The sequence below is a fragment of the Palaemon carinicauda genome, chromosome 2 (genome assembly GCF_036898095.1).
Source record: "Palaemon carinicauda isolate YSFRI2023 chromosome 2, ASM3689809v2, whole genome shotgun sequence".
In the NCBI taxonomy this organism is placed as follows: Eukaryota; Metazoa; Arthropoda; class Malacostraca; order Decapoda; family Palaemonidae; genus Palaemon; species Palaemon carinicauda.
Genome location: NC_090726.1, coordinates 87828781 through 87851525, shown reverse-complemented (window position 1 = coordinate 87851525; position 22745 = coordinate 87828781). Strand labels below are relative to the sequence as shown.

Below are 22745 nucleotides of genomic sequence, written 5' to 3'. Positions count from 1 at the left end.
AAATAAATTTTTTAATATACTTACCCGGTGAATATATAAATAGCTGACGTCTCCGACGGCCTGACAGATTCCAAAAAACTCGCGAGCGATCGCCATGAAGGTTGCGGGTGTGCCCACCAGCGCCGACTATCAGCCAGATACCGCATATACTTCTCAACCAAACCAGTTCTTCTCAGTCCGTAGGGTCTCTATCGGGGAGGAAGGGAGGGCCTTTAATATTATATATTCACCGGGTAAGTATATTCAAAAATTTATTTTATAATGAAAATATCATTTTTAAATATTAAACTTAGCCGGTGAATATATAAATAGCTGATTCACACCCATGGTGGTGGGTAGAGACCAGTATAATAACAATAAAGGCGTATATGCTCAAGAGTTTTTGACAAATTTTTCATAAAAACAAACTTAAGTATAGGTACCTGGTAAGGAAGCTGACTCTGATGATTACTCTGCCTCATTAGTCCGCTTTCCTCATGAAGCCCAGCCATCCTCTCAGGATGCAGAAAGACTCCCAGGAGCTGCTATATCCAGGGCGAACACCCCTATAACAGGACCTCATCAATACCCTTAATCTGGGCGTTCTCAAGAAACAACATTTTGACCACCCGCCAAATCAAAAAGATTGCGAAAGACTTCTTAGTCTTCCGTACAACCCAAAACAAGATTAAAAATTTCAAGAGTAGATTAAAAGGATATTGGGATTAAGGGAATGTAGTGGTAGAACCCTCACCCACTACTGCACTCGCTGCAACGAATGGACCCAGTGTGTAGCAGTCCTCATAAAGAGTCTGGACGTCTTTCAAGTAAAATGAAGCGAACACCGACTTGCTCCTCCAAAAGGTCGCGTCCATAATACTTTGAAGGGATCTATTTTGCTTAAATGCCACCGAAGTCGCTATCGCTCTAACTTCGTGAGCCTTGACCTTAAGCAAACTACGATCCTTCTCACTTAAATGAGAATGTGCCTCCCGGATTAAAAGTCTAGTAAAGTAAGATAACGCATTCTTAGACATGGGCAAAGAGGGCTTTTTTACGGAGCACCATAAAGCCTCTGAACAACCTCGTATCGGTTTAGTTCTAGATAAGTAAAACTTAAGAGCTCTAACGGGGCACAGCACTCTTTCAACTTCATTACCTACGATCTCAGAAAGACTAGGTATTTCAAAAGATTTAGGCCAAGGACGAGACGGAAGTTCATTCTTGGCCAGAAAACCAAGTTGAAGAGAACATATTGCTTTATTTGTTGAGAAGCCGATGTTCTTACTAAAAGCATGGATCTCACTGACCCTTTTAGCCGAAGCCAAGCTCACCAAAAAAAGTGTCTTGAGGGTAAGATCCTTCAGGGAGGCTGAATTTAAAGGCTCAAACCTGTCTGACATTAGGAACTGTAGGACCACATCCAAGTTCCAAGCAGGAGTTGAAATACGACGCTCCTTAGAGGTCTCGAAAGACTTAAGGAGGTCTTGGAGATCTTTGTTATTCGAAAGATCCAAGCCTCTATGCCTGAAAACAGAAGCTAACATGCTTCTGTAGCCTTTAATGGTGGATGCAGAGAGGGAGCGACCGTTTCTCAGATATAGCAGAAAATCCGCAATCTGCGCTACAGAGGTACTGGAGGAGGAAATAGAGGACTTGCACCAATCTCTAAATACCTCCCACTTCGACTGGTAGATCTTGATGGTAGATGATCTTCTAGCCCTCGCGATCGCTCTAGCTGCCTCCTTCGAAAATCCTCGAGCTCTTGAGTCTTTCGATAGTCTGAAGGCAGTCAGACGAAGCGCGGGGAGGCTTTGATGAAGTCTCTTTACGTGAGGCTGTCGTAAGAGATCCATCCGCAAAGGCAGACTCCTTGGAACGTCTACCAGCCATAAAAGTACCTCTGTGAACCACTCTCTCGCGGGCCAGAGGGGAGCAACCAACGTCAACCTGGTCCCTTCGTGAGAGGAGAACTTCTGCAACACCTTGTTGAGGATCTTGAAAGGTGGAAAGGCGTAAACGTCCAGGTGAGACCAGTCCAACAGAAAGGCATCTATGTGGGCCGCCTCTGGATCTGGGACTGGAGAGCAATAAGTCGGGAGCCTTTTTGTCAGCGAGGTCGCAAAGAGATCGATGGTGGGTTGACCCCAAGTCATCCAAAGACTCTTGCACACATCCTTGTGGAGCGTCCACTCCGTAGGGATCACCTGACCTCTTCGACTGAGACAGTCCGCCAAGTCGTTCAACTTCCCTTGGACGAACCTCGTCAAAAGCGAGATGTTTCGATCTTTTGACCAAATGAGGAGGTCCCTTGCGATGACGAAAAGAGCGTGGGAGTGAGTGCCTCCTTGCTTCGAGATGTAAGCCAAGGCCGTGGTATTGTCTGCATTCACTTCTACCACCTTGTTTCGAAGCAGACTCTCGAAACTCCTCAGTGCTAAATGGACTGCTAACAGCTCCTTGCAGTTGATGTGAAGGCTCCTCTGGTCTGCGGCCCAAAGACCCGAGCATTCCAGACTGTCCAGAGTCGCCCCCAACCCAAATCCGATGCGTCTGAAAATAACACATGGTTTGGGTTCTTGACCGCCAGAGACAGACCTTCCCGAAGTCTTATATTGCTGTCCCACCAGGCCAGGCAAGACTTGACTGGATCGGAGATCGGAATCGAGACCGCCTCCAAAGTTTTCTCCTTGTTCCAATGGGAGTCTAGGTGGAACTGGAGAGGGCGTAGGTGAAGTCTCCCTAGAGAGATAAACTGTTCCAGGGATGAAAGCGTCCCTAGGAGGCTCATCCAGCTTCTCACAGAGCAACGGTTTTTCTCTAGCACGAGACGGACTTTGAGCAAAGCCTGCTCGATCCTGTTGGCAGACGGAAAAGCCCGAAAAGCTAGACTCTGTATCTCCATACCCAAATAGAGAATCGTTTGGGAGGGAGTCAGCTGTGACTTCTCCATGTTCACCAAGAGGCCCAACTCCTTCGCAAGATCCAAAGTCCACTGTAGGTCCTGCAGACAGCGATGACGGGACGACGCTCTGAGTAACCAGTCGTCCAAGTACAGGGAGGTTCTGATCCCCGACAAATGTAGGAACTTTGCTACATTTCTCATGAGCCTCGTAAAAATAAGAGGAGCAGGGCTGAGGCCGAAGCACAGTGCTCGGAACTGATACACCATATTCCTGTACACAAACCTCAGATAAGGTTGAGAGTCTGGATGTATCGGAATGTGGAAGTAAGCATCCTGCAAGTCGAGAGAGACCATCCAGTCGCCCTCTCTGACTGCTGCCAAAACGGATTTGGTGGTCTCCATCGTAAACTTTGTTTTTACAACAAATACGTTGAGAGCACTGACATCCAGCACTGGCCTCCAACCTCCTGTGTTCTTTGGAACCAGGAAGAGACGGTTGTAAAAGCCTGGGGATTGAAGGTCCGAGACTTTCACCACCGCCCCCTTCTCTAACAACAGAGACACCTGAAGATGTAAAGCCTGTCTCTTCGTCTCCTCTCGAAACCTGGGAGAGAGGTCTATCGGATCTTTTACTAGAGAAGGTCTTCGTACAAAAGGGATTTTGTAACCCTCCTTCAGCAACAAAACAGACTCCCGGTCTGCACCCCTCTTCTCCCAGGCCTGCCAGAAGTTGGTCAATCTGGCACCTACTGCTGTCTGAGGACGTGGGCAGTCAGACTCTGCCACGGGAGGATTTAGATCCTCTCTTCTTGCCCCGCTTGCTATCGGCACGAGAGCCTCCCTTACTGGGAGCTCTGCCACGAAAAGGCGGGATAAACCTTGTCGCTGGAGTTTCAAATTTAGGTCTGTTGACATAAGAGGATGAAGGTACAGCCTTACAAGCAGACGTGGCCATCAAATCATGAGTGTCCTTCTGTACAAGAGACGCTGCAATATCTCTAATAAGCTGCTGCGGGAACAAGGCAGAAGACAATGGCGCAAAGAGAAGTTCTGACCTTTGACAAGGAGTGACACCTGCAGACAGAAAAGAACAAAGAGTCTCTCTCTTCTTAAGAACCCCTGCTGTGAAAGTAGCAGCAAGTTCATTAGAGCCATCTCTAATAGCCTTGTCCATGCACGACATAATCTGAACAGAGACATCACGGTCTGCTGACGAGACCTTCCTACTCAAGGCTCCCAGAGACCAATCCAAAAAATTGAAAATCTCAAAGGCACGATAAATTCCTTTGAGGAGATGATCTAGATCTGAAGAGGACCAGCAAACTTTCGAGCGTCTCATGGCCAGACAACGAGGAGAGTCTACGAGGCTTGAGAAGTCTCCCTGGGCAGAGGCAGGCACCCCCAAGCCGAGAACTTCTCCCGTGTCATACCAGACGCTCGCACGAGAAGTCAATTTGAAAGGGGGAAAAGTAAAAGCGGACTTCCCCAAATTCCTCCTGGTCATTAACCAGTCGCCCAACAAACGCAAAGCTCTCTTAGAAGAGCGAGAGAGCACTAACTTCGTGAACGACGGAGTCGAAGAAGCTAGGCCCAGCGTGAACTCAGATGGAGGCGAACGAGGAGCAGCAGAAACAAAATGATCAGGAAACAGGTCCTTAAAAATAAGCATGATCTTCTTAAAATCAAGGGAGGGCTGAGCAACCCTAGGCTCCTCTCCATCCGAAAGAGTCCCTAAAGGAACATCAGCTGGAAGGGGATCAACGACTTCCTCATCCGAAGGAACTTCATCCGACAACGGCAAAGTCTCGCGATACGGAGAGACATGCCGAGGAGGCAACGCTTGACAGGCTATGTCAACATGCGACGGAGCCGCAGCAACAGCTGAGGTAACGACGTCACGCCGAGGCTGCAAAGACTGAAAGTTTTGAGACTGACAAACAACAACAGACTGTGTCGAATGACGTTCGACATCACGTCGGGACTGCATTGACTGCAGGGTTTGAGTTTGAAAAACAACACCCGACTGCGGTGACTGACGTTCAACGTCACGTCGGGGCAACGGAGTCGGCCGACGAACGTCACTTCGAGACTGCGGCGACAGTTGCTGAACGTCACCTTGAGTCTGCGGCAAAAGGGGTTCCACGTCACGTAACTGACGTGAATGACGAGGAACACGATCAGAGTCGCGTTTAACAGCACCGATAACGTTAGCGCTAACATCATAATGACGAGACAAAACTCGCTTAGGCGGTTGAAGACCAGAGTCACGCTTGTCGGACTGGCGAATCGCAAGCAAAGGATCTTTACGAACCTGTTCATGCTCATAAACCTCCATTAAAGATGAAAGTTTCAACTGCATGTCCTGTAGGACACTCCACTTCGGGTCAACGGGAGTAGGAACGGGCCGTGACGTCGGCAACGTCTGTGCATGCAAATCATCGCACCGAACGAGACCCTCGGACTCCGTGTCATGCTTTCGCTTAACAGGCGAACAGCCATCCGATGACTGAAAACGGTCAGAGCTGCCCCAATGGGACTGAAGGGACTGATTTGCGCTTTAAGGGTCTAGAAACCTTACGCCAAGGTTTCTTATGCGGCAAATCGTCGGAAGACGAGGAGAACTTAGTCTCCCCCGTCTTATGGTAAGGACGTTCTTGATGAGAAACGTCTGATACCTTAGAGGGAACGTCTGTACGTCGGTTTACACCTCTCGCTCCCTTAAGTCCTACGACATTCCTTCTCCCTGGTGCAGGGGAGCCTGAAAGAGGTCTCGGACTAGGGGAGCGACAAGCACGAACAGACGAACCCTTGGTCGCAACACTAAACACATTTTGCGCACTTTCCACTTTACCACTTTGACTTTCCACTTTACCACTTTGACTCTTTAACAGCTTAACATCGGACATAAGCTGGTTCCTGTCCGAGGCTAAGGTTTCAACCTTCTCACCCAACGCTTGAATAGCTAAAAACATCACACATTGAAGGTTCATGAGTGCCAATAGGGGGTTCAGAAACTACCACTACAGGGGAAGGATTAGGTTCAGGGGCATGGGAGGAGGAAAATTCTAAAGATCTAGACGAGCTTCTCCTTACCCTATCTCTTTCGAGTTTCCGAGTATATTTTTCATACTCTAACCACTCGAACTCCGATAACACCACACACCGATCTCCTAATTGGCAGGATTTACCCCGGCAATTAGCACAAACAGTATGAGGGTCGATAGAAGCTTTCGGAAGACGTTTGTTACAATCTTTTGCACATTTGCGATATACAGGAGAAGGGTCAGCCATTATGAAAATCCAGAGAAAATCCAAAGGAAAGCCAAGTTCATCAACAAAAAACAAAAAAGGGTTTCAAGAAGGAACAAACCAACACAGCGAAAGCCAATAAAACCAAAACAAAGTACTTCACCAATTCGGTAGAAAACTCGAGGTCTAGAGCTAGCGGAACCAATGTTGTTGGTGACACCGACAGAGAAGAACTGGTTTGGTTGAGAAGTATATGCGGTATCTGGCCGATAGTCGGCGCTGGTGGGCACACCCGCAACCTTCATGGCGATCGCTCGCGAGTTTTTTGGAATCTGTCGGGCCGTCGGAGACGTCAGCTATTTATATATTCACCAGCTAAGTTTAATATTTAAAAAGAAAATGTACTTATTTATTTTAAGGGTGATATTAATGAAGTACAGTATATAAAGTACGAATGGCAAAGAACTGTATATTTCATATGTGTAGAGCTTTGTACTGTACATATTGTGTTAAGGTAGTTTGCTAATTAGTTAGTATTCATGAGCCACATTCAGTATATTTTTCTGGAAAATGTCTTAAAACTATTCTTAAATGTATCTAAATTGTTTATGATGATATTTTTTTATGTTATTACATGTTTTATATACCATAATGGGCATTTTAAGAATTCACGGATTTGCTCTATTCGCAGGGGGTTCTGGTCCCTAACCCCCCCGATCCGGGAGGGGTAACTATATTTAGAGGTTGATATGAAAATCTCAAAACTTGTCAATTAGGCAAGCAATCAAAGACATTCTTCTTTGAAATAAGTTTCAAAAGATGGTTACTGGGCAAGAAACAAACAGAAGGGGAAACATTGTCTTTAGCTTTAGTAATGGATCTCAATGGGTGACGCATCATCAGATGACAGATAAAATTCAACATTAGATGTGCTGTGACAGGTTCAATAGTCTCTCTAAACTGTGGGTTTCCTTTAGACACACTGAGTCCATGCCTTGTAGGTTGATATATTGGCCCTAGGGCAGGGAAGATAATATTTCATGCTGTTTTGGATCACCAGCTTTAACCTTTACGGGGACGTCCTTGGGAACACTACAGCAGCCTAATCCTGAAAATATTTCTAAACCTTTTATCTCTCTCATAAAGACATAAGGAAAGCCATCCACCTAAGCAATGGTGTAAATCACCAACTTGAAAGGAAAATCGTGCAGTTGCCATATATAAAAAAAATTCATTTATTTACAGTATACCTGATAACTACTTTCTCTGAATTTCTAAGAAGATAGTTATTAAGACTTTAAAAATAAAACAACACCTAAGACAAAAATAATACAATTCTTTACTTGTCTTTGACAAATTATTTTTACCATCAACTTTCTCTTAGCAAATGCAAGAAACATGTAGTCAGACACCAACATCACTTCATTCATCATGTTAAGTATTAAATAATCTGAATACAGTTTACAGAACACTACACTAATCATCAACTTACCTATGAGAAAAGTCTAATATATACCAAAAGTAAAACCTAAACATTATTTATCATCTACATATAGACAGGCTAATATAAAAACAGACCACCTAGCAAGACACTAGTTCTTCCTCCTATCCTGATGAAACCATCACAGGACTGCAAGAGACAAACCTTACCAAGTGTCGGGCAAAAGTAAATAGATCATTACTGACAAAGGCTTAAAACAAACTCAACTACCCAACTAACGTTAGCATTCTGTGATGCAATTTTTGAACAAGAGAGGAAAATTCCAATATTAAATTCTGAATACTCCAAGGAAATGTGTTGTCACCTATGTTGTTTATCAATGCAAAGAACAGTTGGACTGGATTGGTAATAGGAAATTAGATGACGCAGAGTATGCTGATAACGCTGTCCTTTTTAGCAGAACACCACAGGATTTGAAATGCTTGCTTACCAGAATGCATGAAATATCTCAGGAGGTTGGGCTCAAGATACATAGAAGAAAGACAGAGATGATCAGAACGCAATATGCAATGGAAGATGAAATATCATTGGAGGGAGAAAGGATTAATGAGGTAGAATCATCTAAATATTTAGGAACTATAATCTCTAATACAGGGTCTTTAGAATTGGAGTTTAATGAAAGATTGAAAAAAGCAAATCACACAATGACTAGGTTAAATAAAATTTGGAAATCAAATCGACTGAAATTACACATAAAAATCAGGCTATACATCACTTTAGTGAGATCGGTATTACTATATGGACATGAATCGTTGTATGCCAACGAAACAATATCCAACAGGTTTTGTAAATTTGAGAACAAAGCCCTCAGAAGAATATTGGGAGTCAAATGGCAAGACAGGATTAGAAATGAAAATATGAGAGATTACTCGAGCGCCATATGTGGATGAGAGCATAGCGAGGGGAGGATGGAGATGGTTTGGTCATGCTCTTTGCACTCCCTAAGAGAGATTAGTTCACCACTCTTTCAACTGGGCTCCACAAGGCACTAGAAGAGTTGGAAGACCCAGTCCTACATGGATGAGGACTATGAAGCGTGAAGTAGGAGAGGACGATTAGAAAAGTATCAATTTAAAAGCTCAAGATAGAGATGACTGGTGAAATCTAACCGAGGCCCCATTTTGTCAATAGGTGGAGGCGATGATGATGATGATGAATATTCACATTCAAGGTAGCCATTGAACTCAAAAAATGAGGAACACAGCAATCATAGGACAAAAATCTATTACATTGAAAACTAATATGGTTCAAGTTAAGAACAAAAAACATACCAGAACAATCCTAGCACCAAAGTTATTTTAAAAAATCCATAAAGGTAGTCTTTTAACTCTAAAACATTACATGAACACCGCTGTAAAACACTGTGCTTTACATGACGTAGAAATTGGGAAGAACAAGAGGTGGGATAGTACTGGCTCACCAGGCATATTTTCCATACAGGGGCAATCTATTAGGTTGAAAGCTAATACAGCATGAGTTAAGGACAAAACTGAGCAATCCTAGTACCAAAGTTATTTATAAAAAAATCATAAAGGTCGTCTTTTAACTCTAAAATATACCATGAACACCGCTGAAAACCACTGTGCTCTGCTTAACGTAGAAATTGGGAAGAACAAGAGATGGGCCCATGTAGTACTAGCTCACCCAGGCATAGAATCCATCCAGGGAGCAATTTATCATATTAAAAAATAATACAGTAAAAGTTAAAGACGAAAAAAATACCTGAGCAATCCTGGTACCAAAGTCACTTAAAAAAAACAAGACATATACCATAAAAGTCTTAATCTTAACACTAAAACATTGGGCTCTGCTTGACATAGAAATTAGGAAAAACAAGAGGCGGGATAGTACTGGCTCCCCAGGCATAGAATCCATCCAGGGAGCAATCTATTATGTTGAAAACTAATAGAGTAAAAGTTAAGGAAGAAAAAAAATACCTGACTAATCCTGGTACCAAAGTCACTTGGAAAACAAAACATATACCATAAAAGTCTTCACCTTAACACTAAAACATTGTGCTCTGCTTGACGTAGAAATTGGGAAAAACAAGAGATGAGGGTAATACTGGCTCACCAGGCATAGAATCCATCCAGGAAGCAGTCTATTATGATGAAAACTAATACAGTAAAAGTTAAGGATGAAAAAAATACCTGAGCAATCCTGGTACACAAGTCACTTAAAAACAAAACATCTTCCATAATAGTCTTCATCTTAACACTAAAACACTGTGCTCTGCTTGATATAGAAATTGTGAGGAACATGAGTTGGGGGTACTTTTGCTTCACCAGGTATATAATCCACTCAGGGATTAGGTGGTTTAAACCTGGTGATTCCAGGATAATAAATGTTGAAAGTTTGCACTTCATAGATATAAGCAATGTGACAAAGAGATACGATTCATCAAAATAATAGAATTTTCATGTCAGAATACTTACAGAATTTTCTAACTTGATCAATTCCTTTCCCTTTTCTGAATCTTCTCCTGATGATGTTGTAGGATGGATTGTAACACTAGGTTTATTGAGTACTGATGTCATGGTTGTTTCTGGTGCTACAGATGTTATACTAACAGACGACGAAAATGACAAAACTGGAGGAATAGATATTGGCAGAGAGACAGTAACAGATGAAGGAGTTAATGTAGGAGTAGATGAAACACTAGATGAAAGAGAGGAAGAAAGAGTAGAGAGTGTGGTGGAAGAGGTTCCAGGTGGTGTTGAAGCTCGAGTGGATGGTGAAGATGCTAACGTTAACGAAGTTGTGGTGAAAGTAGTAGAAGTTGTGGAAGCTATAATAGGAGATGATGAAGTTGTTGACAGGGTTGTTACTACACTCGATTCCGTACTAGTGGTAGTAGAGGTGATAGCTGAAATTGAAAGAGATGGAATGGGGGGAGTAGGCACTGCAGGAGGAGGCAAAGAGGGAGATCCTATAGATGCCGTAACAGAGGGAGGAAGGTTTGTGGGCAAACCAGCAGGAAGCGTTGGTGGTAAAGATTGTGATATTGCGGAAGGTGATGGTGAAGAGGAAGAATTTAATGTTGGAGAAGTAGAAGTAAGAGAGAGTGAGTCCCCTGTGCGCATGGAAGACACATGCAGAGGGGGAGAGGTAGTAACTGGTGTTCCAGCAATGGAGGTAGTAGGAGGCAGAGGTAGGCTTGATGGCTTGATTCCAGCAGCTCGACATTGTTCAAGTAAAGATGCTACAGTGTTCTTTTTTGGTTTTGAGACACCACGTCCAAGATGTCTAGACCTCTCCTGGGCATCCTCCATCTGATAAATAGACTGCTTGTAAGCCTCTTCTTTCTGAAGAATAGAGGTACAGCTTAATTATATAAACACTTTCCTATATACAATACCATTATCAAATATCATCTCTTAACATTTGCAAATTCATTCTTGTATGGGGAAGCTTAACAATTTAAGTAATAATTTTTGGTATTTGTAATATTTACAGTTATAAACAGTGAATACAAGAGTGCTTTCACAATTGCATAACAGCGCCATAATAAAAAAAAACCATAAAAACTCACTTCTCTAAAAGTATTACTTTCTTCAATAAGGTATTGAAGCCATTATTATTACATTACAGGAAAACAGGACAGAACCTTGATATAAAAAAATAAAAGCAATAGTATTTAACTATATAACAAAAATATGAAACTCCATTACAAGGAAGAATGGAAACTGGTAGTAATATCAGTAAATTTTCAAAAACTTAAGAGAGTAATGATAGCTTTTTGCCTTTTCTCTTCAGGTCCTGTCGTGTATTCTGTTATATAACTATGAATGATGGCCAGAACTTGTTGTTTTATAACTATGAAATATACTTTTATGTCTTCTCTTCCAAAGCTATGAAACAAAGTTTTTTAAAAGTTATACAAGGAGTGTCACTAATAGGGAGGCAGCAATTATTTGCAAATGATTAACATTTGCTGGTATTTGTTACTTAAACATATACCCTACCATATTGTTCAGGGGGTACTGTAGCTAAAACACTTAATTCCTTCATCATCTATGCAATATTCAAATCAATTCAACTCCATGGAACATACTAGCTTAAAATTATTTCCGTCATTTGTGATACTCAATCAATACATCTGAAGACCAACACAATATTGTTGGCGAGTCATTACTCATCCAAAAGTATTCATGACTCATGGCCAAAACAATATATTGAAGTCAAATAGCAATCCTTTGAACACATATATTACCAGTTTTTCTGTATGTCATTCCATGAAAAAAAGTAAAACAAACCTAAGTAGTTGAATGGTACAATGCAGAATAATCATTTGACAACATACGATATTTAGGAATGTAAGCTAATCACTATTCTTTTCAAAGTCTTTTTTATGTAATGAAAAGGGCTTACACTAAAATAATTCCCATGGCTTTTGCAATTTTCAAAGCCTTGTCTACTGAAATTAAAAAATATCACTTGGCTAGTTTGTAGTCACATGTGACTTTATTAGTTTTGTTAAGCACCATAATATACTTAGAAGCATACTGGGAACAAGGAATACTTCTAAAATAATAATCACAGAATTTCCAGTATTAAATCTTACATAAAATCTTCTAAGACAAGAACTCCTGCAACAACGACTGGCTAGTCTACATGTGTATGTATCATAAATTCTTATAATAATTTATGCAAAGTAAAATGCGTTCAAAGGTTAATAGATTCATATTCATGAAAGTACAGTTGAACCTCCCAATAATAGACTAATTGGGAGCGAAAGGGATGTCCATTATTGCTAATAATCCATTGTATCCAAGGTATGTTTCCCCGAAGCATAAAATCAAGCAAATTCATACTAAATTATATAGGCTACAGGCCTTCTACATATGCCAAACATCTAGGATAACATCAATAAGAGCAGCTGAGATTAAAATGCTTTTCATTTATCACATCTTGGATGACGTAGGCGTAATTAGAAAATGAAAATTAAATGAAACTCACAAAAATCAACTAATATAATTAAGAAATGTAAATTAAATGAAACTCTCAAAAAGAAAGATTACTCCATGCATGGGCCAAATCAAAACAAACTGAATAAAGCACCGAAAAACACTAAACAAGTACTGTGATTTGAAACCACCTGTATCACTACTACTACTTTCCCTACTTTCAAAATCAAACGAAATCATAAAAAAATTATACAAGAATACTATATTTGTATATGAGCATGTAAACAAATGTAAATATTGTATATCTCTGCATATAAGATGACCTTGAGATTAGACATGGTAAAAAAATTAAGGGAAATTTCAATTATTTAAAAGACAACTATTAGATCGCAAAACCATCTGCGTATAGGTTAGATTTTGGTTATTTAAAGATGTCATAAAAAATGTTCTACTCACTGTAACCTTAGAAATAAAAAATAAATGATGTAAAGCTGTTTTATATCATGTTTTTCCTACATACAATGCCCAAAAGGGAAACTATTTTGTTGTTCATGTTTCATCACCAATCACAACGAACGAACAAACAAACGTCTTTACACATGCAATGTGATAATCAATGACACTAATACTAATAAATTGTATGAAAACTCTGTTATTTATCATAAAATGGTCTAAATAAGTTTTAAAATTATATTAACAATACTCTTCATTTTTATGTGCACATATTCTTCATAGCAGTAGCTTGAATCAACTGATGAGGTCACATTTTGTCAGGTGGGCTCTCACACATATAATCTCCAAAGTTATTCACAGCATCTTATAATAAATACTGCACAAATACCAATATGTTATAGATTACCAAAGTTTACATGCAGTTTACTAAAAGCTATTAGTGTCATTACTTATCAATTGAATGTGTAAATACATTTCATTTATTCATTTGTTTGTTCGTTGTGTTTGGCGATGAATATAGTAAAGCAATGCTTTTCTAATGGCTATCGTGTGGGGAAAAATAGCTTTATTTTCTTTGTTTTGAATTTCTAAGGATACAACAAGTAAAATGTAATTTGTGACATCATCATCCTTACTATATCAAGAATACTATTTACTATTTATTTGTGACCATATCATCGAGAGGTAGGTTTAAATCAGCAGTGTGTGTTTACATTTTCCGAGATGGATTGGCATAGAAAAAAAGTTATTTCATTAATGGAGAATTCTTCCTCAACATGGCCCAATAAAAGAAACATGCCATTACTTTTGATACAAATTATTAGTAGACTATCTCTTGGAACCTAAAACAGACCATATTCTTTATACATTCTCCTCTTTCCTCTTACACTTGACAACACTGAAATTACCAAACAATTCTCCTCTCAAGAGGGTAACTACTGCACTGTAAATGTTCAGTGGCTACCTCCCTCTTGATAAGGGTAGAAGAGACTCTCTAGCTATGGTAAGCAGCTCTTCTAGGAGGACATTCCAAAATTAAACCATTGTTCTCTAGTCTTGGGTAGTGCCATTGCCTTTGTACCATGATCTCCCACTGTCTTGGTTTAGAGATCTCTTGCTTGAAGGTACACTCGAGCACACTATTCTATCTTGTTTTTCTTCCTCTTGTTATTTTGAAGTTTTTATCCTCTTGTTATTTTAAACTTTTTATAGATTATATATGAAAGATTTATTTTAATGTTATTATTGTTCTTAACCTTCTCTCGTAGCTTTTCCTTATTTCCTTTCCTCACTGGGCTATTTTCCCTGTTGGAGCCCTTGGGCTTAGAGCATCTCACTTTTCCAACTAGGGTTGTAGCTTAGCAAGTAATAATAATAATAATACAGTAATAGAGAAATTTGAAAAATTTTTGTCTCTGAGAATAATGAAGACAATTTCTCTTCAGTAAAGAGAAAAAGTGTACATATCCTGATTCGCTCAGTATCATAACAAGGGCTCCACATACCATGCTAAAGGATCTGGAACAGGAGAGCAAAAACTTTCTATTTGTTATTGAGTGATCTTGAAAACATGTACAAATATGATTTTTTTCCACCAATTCCAAATTCACATATGCTCTTAGGTATATACATACCACTCCTTTGGAAAACAATTGGTTTTAAAAAATTTCCTTTTCAACTGAACAGATAAGATTAACCATGGTAAAAGGACTATTCCCCTCCAATACATAAAACATAAAAGTTAATATCCACTATCCTAGATAGGAGTTTGACCTTGTTACCCCATTCTGAATATATGCCAATGCTGTCTTGTCATCTGAAAATACAGAATTGCGCCCTATTCTCCCTGTGATGTATGCATAAAAAATGGATTTCAATAAAATTTCTTGTTTTCTGTACTCGCCTGATATTCATATTGCTTCTCCTCTAGAAGCTCAGTTTAATTGATCTTTACCCATAAAATTTTAAAAAATTTATATTTTCTCTCCCTTCAATAAACACATGACCTTAGTAAAGGAAGTAAAATTGTTTGTCTTGTAATTTCTCAGTAGTGTCGGTATGAATTGGATCTTCTCCAAATTGTTTGCTTGTTATTGTCCATCAAGATGACTTCCTCTGGATTTCTTAGCAATTACTGCATGGAGTGTGCATGGGAATTACTTCTAGAAGTATATTATCCACATTCCCTTGGTGTATAGTGTTGGGGGCAATACTGTATTCTAAATAATCATTGTGAAAAGTGTGTTTCTCTTTAGGTACCTCTCATAGGAAAGTATATTTCAATGGCTGCCAATCAACTCAACAGTAAAAGCACTAAAGGAAACTCACTGTTAGTTCAGGGGAAAAACCAGAGAATGTTAGGATACTGTACTAGATTGTAGAGAGGATAATGAAGACAGTTAACGTCTCCACCTTTAAATAATTCACATGATCAGCCACCTTTCAATAGTGATGAGCTTCATTAGCTCTTGACATAGCTAGCTTCCTTTGCTATAGTTCTGTGAATACTCTCTTAAAATGTTAACTCTGATCATACCCTCCTTGTTACCAATCTCACTCCTGAAGTTGAATCTGGAGTTCAAAATGTTTCGGTCAGTAAGGGTTCTGAATGTTTGTTGCGCATTACAGATTCAAAAACTTCTAACAGAACCTCAAATTCTTTAATCACTTTAGAAACTTCTCCTGCTAAACCCTTGCATGATGGAATCTTGTCGGTCCGCAAGACAATTAGATTGATATGTATAACAGAGTGGGTAGTCTGGATCCTAATATCCCATCACTACTATAGTAAGAGTTCCTAAACAGAATCATATTACATAGGTGGATGGTGTAGCATATCGCATGATTCCCTTGGATCTTGTTGGGGTGAAGAAAGTTTCAACTTAAGTCAATTGATGCATCATGCTTCATTTTGCAGAGTTCTGCTCACTTGCTAGATCAGTCACTAGCTCATCACAGGTTAATTCAAGTGAGGTCATTGTAGGTGCTAGTACATATACTAACTAAACCAGTCCTCCATGTGTATGTGTAGCATCTTTTGCATTCATTCCAGTTGTAAACAAACTGGGAAATGAGCTGATTTTCCTTTAGTTCAACTTACAATACAGGAAGATGAAGGGGAAGAAATATAGAGGCAGACTTTGAAAGTGAGGATTTATCTAATTTTCAAAACTCACGTAACCTTATTGTTGAGAAATATTTTAATAGGTTGAGTAAGGTAAGTTTGGAAGCTTCTTATGCTTATAAATCTGCAGTAGCCTCTTCCAAGGCTCTTCCTCAGTTATCAACTTTATGGTGGATAGAACAGACTTCTCGTTGTTTTAGATTCAGTAAAAGGCTAGCAATTCCGGTTTCCGTTAAGGCATTAAGCCTTCTATGTTGCAGAAATGTAAGGCCTTGTATAAGACTCATATGTTGCATAATATTATCTTAATTCTCAATTTTATTTCAAGTCCTAACCACATCACTGCACTGCATAAATGAAAATCTTTAAATTCATGTTTTTATAAGTGTAATCTGAGTTTTAATTGGCTTCCCTGCTGGATTTGTTAGTTTCTTCTAAAGAGAAAACACTGTTTTAAATATATCAAGACATATCCTCCTTTCAGAATGTGATAAATGTTCATTGCATTTTATGTTATCTTCCTTAATGAATTTGTAAGTTTTTTGCACAGGCAAATTCACTGCACTTTAAATATCATTGTGAGGAGTACAGTGTTGTAAACAGAACGACTGACATTAGTTTTCATGACAAGAGTTAGTGATGAGATTTTTGGATATTGACTTATCTAAATTCCTTTGATATCTCAGAAGGCCAGCAAGCCTTTGCTTGTGGGAGGGAAGTCTGAATTGCCTGTCTGGTTGCTTAAACTAGCCTGACTTCCATAGTAAGTTCTTGTGGTCTTAATTGCACAGTGTTGCTTTAGTAAAGGTTCTGAATGTTCAGTGGCCCTTAAGGAGTTGAGCCTCCCATAAGGTCTGTAATTCTCAAGTACTTCAGATTCTTTTGGAGATAAACCAATGCTGATCCACATCCCTAGTCACTCTAATAGATATCGACTGTAGATTGTGAGGGAGAAGACCGAGTAACAATCTGGATCCTTATATCCCTCCTCTCGCTAAAGTAAGTCCTGTTAAGCAACATTGTCTTTAATTTGGGAGATGGTGTTCCAAACCGTAGATACTTAAACATTTATTTGTTTAATATTCATAAATATTTTTGTTGTTGGTGATGAATCAGCTAAATCTGGGTGATCACACCCTGTTCCAGATGACAGGGTGTTTCCGTTCACTTGCAAGCTCGGCCACTAACTCACTCACTTTAGTAGGTTAAATTATAACAAGCTGTAAAGTATATGCAAAAAGAGGGATGCTGGAACCCTCACTTTTAAGGACACAAGTTTAATTGATGAGGATGGTCCAACCAATTCAGATGTTAAAACTGGTTCTGTATCACTGGAATACAAATCGTGTGTATATCGGATCCTGTTCCAATTCCTACTGAAATCATATGGGAAACCATTCACATATAAGCAACTCATCAAAACATACTTCTCTTAAGAAATCTTTGTCCCTAGAAGTCTAATCCACATCTGAACTAACAGCAACTTCATCCCCTTTAACTTTTTGAAAGAAAAGACTTTACCTGAATAGGAACTGTTATTATCACTGTATCATTCCCAAATATAGTATTTTCAGAGTTTGAATCAAAATAGCTCTCTCCTAAATAACCAGGAGTCCAAACCTTTCCAGCAACCCAAGTAGCCAAAATTGTTAAACCTGAATTCTTTGTAACAAAGCATTCAATAATAGCCACTTGTCCAGGTACAATGGAACACTGATTCCCAAAAAACTCATCCACTTCTAGATGGGAGCCACATCCTGGTGAGGGTTAGGGAAGCTTTCTGGACGCCAAAACACCGGCACTTGAATTGGTAAATTTTCAAACCATCCACAAACTGCAGGATCTTCCTAGAATCTATTGAATAGTTATGTGAAAGTACGCATCTGTCACATCTATCAAGAACACCAAAACCTTTTCCCTTAGTGCACACAGGGCTGTTAAGGGGCTTTCCATTGAAAACTTGTAGCAAAATATATACCTGTTTAGAATCAAAATATGTAGAAACCGTCTTCAGATGCCTTAGGAAATAGAAAAAAACCTGTTGTAGAACCCTGAAGATGGATCTGAGATTTTTTATCTAATTCTTCCATATCTTAAAAATATTGACAAAAGTATTGGTTACTTGGACAAGGGAGGATTGAACATCATTGAGACATGGGATGCAAGATTTTCCTTACCTGATCAAATTGGGAAAACCTTCCTCCTACATGATCTGCTGGGAAAGACCATCATAGCGATTTTCAATAAGTTCAACGAGTCCTGTTGGCATTTTGGTCAAAGTGACATTCTGATGGCCTACCATTGTTATGAAATTAACCCCACCAAGAAGAAAAACAAAGTATGAAGAAAGTAATTTTGAAATGTACTGTATACCTACAGGACGACAAGGCAAAAACTGGGTATTTTTCGACAAAGCAACCTCAAAATGTAATTTGCATTCTGGAGCCCACTTGTAGTACTACATTTTCAATTCTAACCTTTTTAAATAAAGTATCCAGAATAGGGAAAGAGGTGGAAGTGTTTCTGTCCATTAAATACAGTCCCATCCATAGAAGAACACACTTGTTTCCTACTCTTAACAACAAATTCACAAAAGCTGATGTAGTCTCAGACGACCCATTTGAAATAACTTCATATGAACTAGTTAGGCATTCCAAAATAAGATCAAGCTCTTTATGGCCATTGAACTTCACATCTATAAGTTCAACTACAAGAGAAAATTTCAAATATATTTCACCACTATCTTCAACGAATATTTTCACTCAAGTGGCTTGGGAAAAACTCTATTCAATTATTTTCTTTGGTTTTACATTATGAATAGGTTTAAAAGAATGAACTAATCAATAACAAGTTTAAGCTATTGATTATTTAATAGGTAACAGATTGTTTAGAGGCCAAAAAAGGATTCAACACTATATGCAAACTGAAGAGAAACTTTCTTGTCTTTGTCAACTCTGTCTATAAAAATTGGGGAAAACTGTGAGATATAAGTTATCTAAGCAGATTATCTAGAGATGAGCATAGAATAATCAGTATTAAAACTTAAAGTAAATTATTCAGATATCTACCAGAAATAAACTTCCTTAAGCCCCAATCACACAGTCACGTATCTTGCTCCCGATGGGTCTTGTCAGCTGGAAATGTCCTTTTTTTTCTTCTGTCCGGCATAGTATAGACATGTCATTGCCAAACATGGGCATAGTATAGACCAAACATAGCCATTGACGGGCAAATAATTGTACAGTACTTCCTGGTAGATGTACATACTTTTGTGTTTATCAACACCATAGGAAAAAACATTTCCATACTAGTAATATACAGACCATCACATCAAACACAAAACAGGACGAAGAGCTGTATGGGATACTTCAATGCAGCAGTAAACTGGGACACTGCGAATTCTACATCAAACAGAGAGGGACATAGGCTATTGAATTTCTTCATCAGTGGGTTGATAAACCAACTAGGGGAAACAACATACTAGACATTGTGCTAACAATAGAAAAAAACTTAGTATCCAGTGAATAAAGATACACAATAGGAATCCTTTGTAGAAATATAGAGTAAAGAAAAAAAGGCTAAATGTACACCATATAGAAAATCTTTACCAAATGGAACTCCACAAGCTAAGTGGTTCAACAGAGAAATAGCCAATACAAAAAGAAGTACAGTCAGGAAACATAAATCAGTGGGTCCACAGCCTTCAATTCATGAAATTTCCGAACATCAGAAATTAGGCCGAAAAGTAGATAAACTAGTTAGAAAGGACAACGAAGAAAAAAGAGTGGCTTCAGCTAGTAAAGAAAACACAAAAGAATTTTTGCAAATGTAAACAGTAGAAATCCAATCAAAAACAACATTAGCCCTTTTACCCCCAGGCTATTTGGAAATTTCCAACCCTTAACCCCCAAGGGGTTATTTTTTCCCCAGCACATTTTGCAGTATATTTTTTCAAATTGCTCTAACAGCCTCAATTTTTGTGATAGAGAGGTCAGGTTGGTCTCATTCTCTTGGAAAATGCCTTAATTTTCTTAAAAAAATTATTAAAAATATGAAAAAAATAATTTTTATAGCATTTTTCTGCAAGGACGTACCGGTACGTCCATGGGGGTAAAGGGATGGCTTTTGTGAAACGTACCAGTACGTCCTTTGGGGGTAAAAGGGTTATGAGTCTAAGAGGGTACTCTTATAACAAATGATTTGGAAAAAGCTGAACTGATGAATGCATATTTCACAACTGTATTCCCTAGGGAAGAATCAACAACCCTCCCCAAACCAGCTACAAAATATATACACACACACACATATATATATATATATATATACAGTATATACATATAAATATATGTATACATACATACATATATATACATATAAATATATATATATATATATACATACACATACATACACACACACACATATATTATATATACATATACATATATATATATATATATATAAAGTACAAATATATATATATATATATGTATATATATATATATATATATATGTATAAATATATATATATATATATATATGTATAAATATATATATATATATATATATAGATGAACAGTAGGGTCCTGAATTATGCAAGAATTATATATATATATATATATACATATATATATATATATATATATACATATATATATTTATATATATATATATACAGATATATATATATATGTATGTATATATATATATATATATATGTATGTACAGTATATATATATATATATATATATTAATATATATATATATATATATACAGTATATATGTATATATATATATATATATATATAAATATATATACAGTATATACTGTATATGTATATGTACATGTACATGTACAGTATATATATACATATATATACGTATACGTATATTTATACATATACTGTACAGTATAAATATGTATATATATATATATATATACAGTGATACCTCGGTAGTCGAACGACTCTATACTCGAACAATTCGGAGTTCGACCAAAATTTTCGAGAAATTTTTGCTGCGGTGCTCGACCAAAAATTCGGTACTCGACCAGCCGAACACGTGACGACCGCATGGGCTTTGTGATGATCGCGCCATCTCGGCCACTCTCGCTTGTTCGGGAAGCATCAGTTCTCTCGAGAGCGTCACTCAGACAACGCGCGATCAGCATTCGTTGTGATTTAGTGATTTTCAGTGCTTTTAATTGCTTTTTTAGCTTTCATAATGAGTCCCAAGAAAGTAATGAGTGTTAAGGGGAAGGAGAAGAGGAAAACAGTGCGAACAACGATCGAGTTGAAGAAGGAAATTATAGCGAAATATGAGAATGGTGTACGAGTGTCCGATTTAGCGGTAGAATACGGAATGGCGAAGTCGACCATTTCTACGTTTTTAAAGCATAAAGAAATGATTAAGAAGGCGAATGTTTGCAACGGGAGTTACGGCGGTAACTAAGCAAAGGCCACAAGTGATTGAGGAGATGGAAAAGTTGCTTTTAATATTTATTAAAGAAAAACAGTTGGCCGGGGAAAGTGTTAGTGAAGCGTTCATTTGTGAAAAAGCGTTTGCATATCTATGAAGAATTAGTGAAGAAAAGTCCGAGTACCAGTGAAAGTGATTCATTTACATTTAAAGCGAGCAGGGGTTGGTTTGAAAAGTTTCGTAATAGAACAGGTATTCATCGTGTTACTAGGCATGGGGAGGCAGCTAGTTCGGATCAAATTGCAGCCGATAAATACGTGGGGGAATTCGATCGGTACATAAATGAACAAAATTTGATCGCACAACAAGTCTTTAATTGTGATGAGACTGGGTTATTTTGGAAGAAAATGCAGCCAATACGTACATTACCAAGGACGAGACGAAGATGCCAGGTCACAAGCCAATGAAAGATAGGCTAACATTGTTGCTGTGTGCAAATGCAAGTGGCGATTGCAAGATCAAACCCTTGTTAGTGTACCACTCGGACAACCCCCGGGTGTTTCAAACGAAATAATATTTGTAAAAGTGCACTACCAGTTATGTGGCGCTCGAACACTAAATCTTGGGTCACAAGACAATTCTTTACTGAGTGGATAAACGAAGTGTTTGCCCCCCAGGTTAAGGCTTACCTCATTGAAAAGAGCTTGCCAATGAAATGTCTTCTGGTTATGGACAATGCTCCTGCACATCCTCCAGGTCTCGAGGATGACTTGAAAGAAGAATACAGCTTTATCAAAATCAAATTCTTGCCCCCCAATACTACTCCCATACTCCAGCCCATGGACCAACAGGTCATTTCAAACTTCAAAAAACTCTATACCAAGGCCCTTTTCAGAAAGTGTTTTGAAGTGACCAGTGACACGAAGTTGACCCTAAAGGAATTCTGGAAGGAACACTTCAGCATCCTCAACTCTGTTAACATGATTGACCAAGCTTGGCGAGGTGTGACCTATAGGACATTGAACTCTGCCTGGCGTAAGCTGTGGCCATCATGTGTCACAGAGAGGGAGTTTGAAGGTTTCCAACCAGAGGCGGGTCCAAGCACTGCTACCCCTGTAATTTCTGATGACACTGATGTCGTTGAGGAAATTGTTGTCATGGGCAGGAGTTTGGGGCTTGAGGTCGACAAGGATGATATTGATGAGCTT

At 38.7% G+C, this 22745-nt stretch overlaps 1 protein-coding gene across 1 annotated transcript in view; it reads right to left on the bottom strand.

The window, feature by feature from the left end:
- The window catches only part of tou (toutatis), a 510442-nt gene that overhangs the window by 288507 nt on the left and 199190 nt on the right, over positions 1 to 22745 (bottom strand). Inside the window, exon 14 of the mRNA XM_068348421.1 lies at positions 10070 to 10939. Coding sequence (XP_068204522.1) covers positions 10070 to 10939 — 870 coding nt within the window. The remainder of the gene's footprint in view (positions 1 to 10069; positions 10940 to 22745) is intronic.